This window comes from Candida orthopsilosis (genome assembly GCF_000315875.1).
Source record: "Candida orthopsilosis Co 90-125, chromosome 3 draft sequence".
NCBI classification, from domain to species: Eukaryota; Fungi; Ascomycota; class Pichiomycetes; order Serinales; family Debaryomycetaceae; genus Lodderomyces; species Lodderomyces orthopsilosis.
Genome location: NC_018296.1, coordinates 282540 through 284353, shown reverse-complemented (window position 1 = coordinate 284353; position 1814 = coordinate 282540). Strand labels below are relative to the sequence as shown.

The 1814-nt window shown below is 35.4% G+C and overlaps 2 protein-coding genes across 2 annotated transcripts in view; both read left to right on the top strand. All coding sequences in view use genetic code 12, as the record gives it.

Moving 5' to 3' along the window:
• The window catches only part of CORT_0C01400 (hypothetical protein), a gene marked incomplete at both ends in the record, with an annotated part of 2094 nt that extends 1433 nt beyond the window's left edge, over window positions 1-661 (top strand). The window contains one exon of the mRNA XM_003868373.1: window positions 1-661. This exon is cut by the window's left edge and continues 1433 nt beyond it. Within this exon, the coding sequence (XP_003868421.1) occupies window positions 1-661 (661 nt within the window).
• Window positions 662-1245: 584 nt separating this feature from the next.
• Window positions 1246-1814, top strand: part of CORT_0C01390 (hypothetical protein) — a gene marked incomplete at both ends in the record, with an annotated part of 906 nt that continues 337 nt past the window's right edge. Inside the window, one exon of the mRNA XM_003868372.1 lies at window positions 1246-1814. This exon is cut by the window's right edge and continues 337 nt beyond it. Within this exon, the coding sequence (XP_003868420.1) occupies window positions 1246-1814 (569 nt within the window).

Genomic DNA, 1814 nt, shown 5'->3' with positions numbered 1-1814 from the left:
TGCGAATATGATTCATTGTTTGAATTACGGTGAATACACTAGCAAGCCAATGTTGGAGGCACCTACTATATTTTTCAAACTAGGTGGAATAAATGATAAAGTTGTCAAAGAGAGTGTGAAAGTACTTCAGGTGTTAACAAAAGAGAATGACGCCGCCAGTTTCAAATTTGCTGAAAACAAACAAGAACAAGAAGAACTCTTTTCAGCTAGAAAAAACGCTCTTTACGCTATGACAAATTGGAGTCTTAGTGAAATTGATGAAGATGTAAAGATGTGGCTCACTGATATTGCAGTTCCATTATCTAAATTATCCCACGTCTTAACTATCATCAATAATTGGATTGAAGACTCCCCTTTCAAATCAACAATCGTTGCCCATGCGGGTGATGGAAATTTCCATGCTAGCATCTTTTACAAACAAAATGAAAGAGATGAAGCTGAGAAAATGGTGAATAAGATGGTTGAATTGGGTATAGCAAACGATGGAACAGCTACTGGTGAACATGGAATTGGGAATTCGAAGCGTAACTTTTTACAATTGGAACTAGGTGAAGATACAATAGATATGATGAGAAAGATTAAATTGGCATTAGATCCAAATAGGATATTGAATCCAGATAAAGTGTTTAAAATTGACCCTGAGGATGAAGGTTTACATTAGAAGTTTTAAAACGGGGTGATGAATTTTGTTGGGTAGGTGCTATTTTCCACAAGATATAAGTGTAGAAAATATATGATTAAAATATATGTTATAGCTCATGAGTCATGACTCAGATACACCGGTTTTGTTGTGTTCGTATACAGATAGGCTTGAGTACTTCCCAACAAAGATGGTAGTTCTTTGATACTGTATATAGTTTTTGGTTATCGTAAAACCTCTCCTATTTTTAATACTGAGAGAACTATGGACTCAACATGCAAGAAATTACATTGAAGTCCAAATAACTACTGGAGCGAATACTTTCAGTCTACTTGGTGACTTGCATCTGAAGTATAAAGTAGTATTATACTAATGTAACATTCTATCTCCTATAAAGATTCTACCCTTTTTGTCACAAATTACGAAAGAAAATTTTTTTTGCTTTTTCTTCTTATCAATTGTTACAAACTTACAATCTTCAATCTTTCTAATCTCAACAATTTTCAAAGTCTTACACATTTATATGCATTAAGGACTAATCATTAACATACATGCATATTTAACGACCAAGTACACCAAAGAGTATATTACAGCTTAGTTTAATCATGAATAGTCATACTGATGTACGCCAACAAAGGCGATCGTTACTTTCAACTAGTTTAGCGGGAGAGAAAAATATCAATGCATCTACTCTGCATCTACAGCAACAACAACAACAACAACCAGAAATGCATTCCCCACACCTGCCGTACCAGCTGCTGCAGCCGCAGAAATATCAGTCAATATCACAAGAGCATCCCATGTTGCGTATAAGTGAGGTTATAAACGAAGAAGAGGCCAACAATATACGATATATGGAACACCCTGAACCACAACTTTTGGCTAGCTCAGTAGGTAAGGATCTAGATGGGAAGCTAATACCTTCATCATCTACAATATCATTGCTTTCGTTGAATCAAGACATATCGTCGAAATATAGCGAACAACAACAACAACTGCACCAACTGTCCATATTGATGCCAAAAACTTCACGTACTGCATCGTATTCAAATTTACAGAGACTACAACTATATCAACGGGCAACTACTATGTCACCACCAATTCAACAACAACAACAACAACAACAACAACAACAACAACAACAACAACAACAACAACAACAACAACAACAACA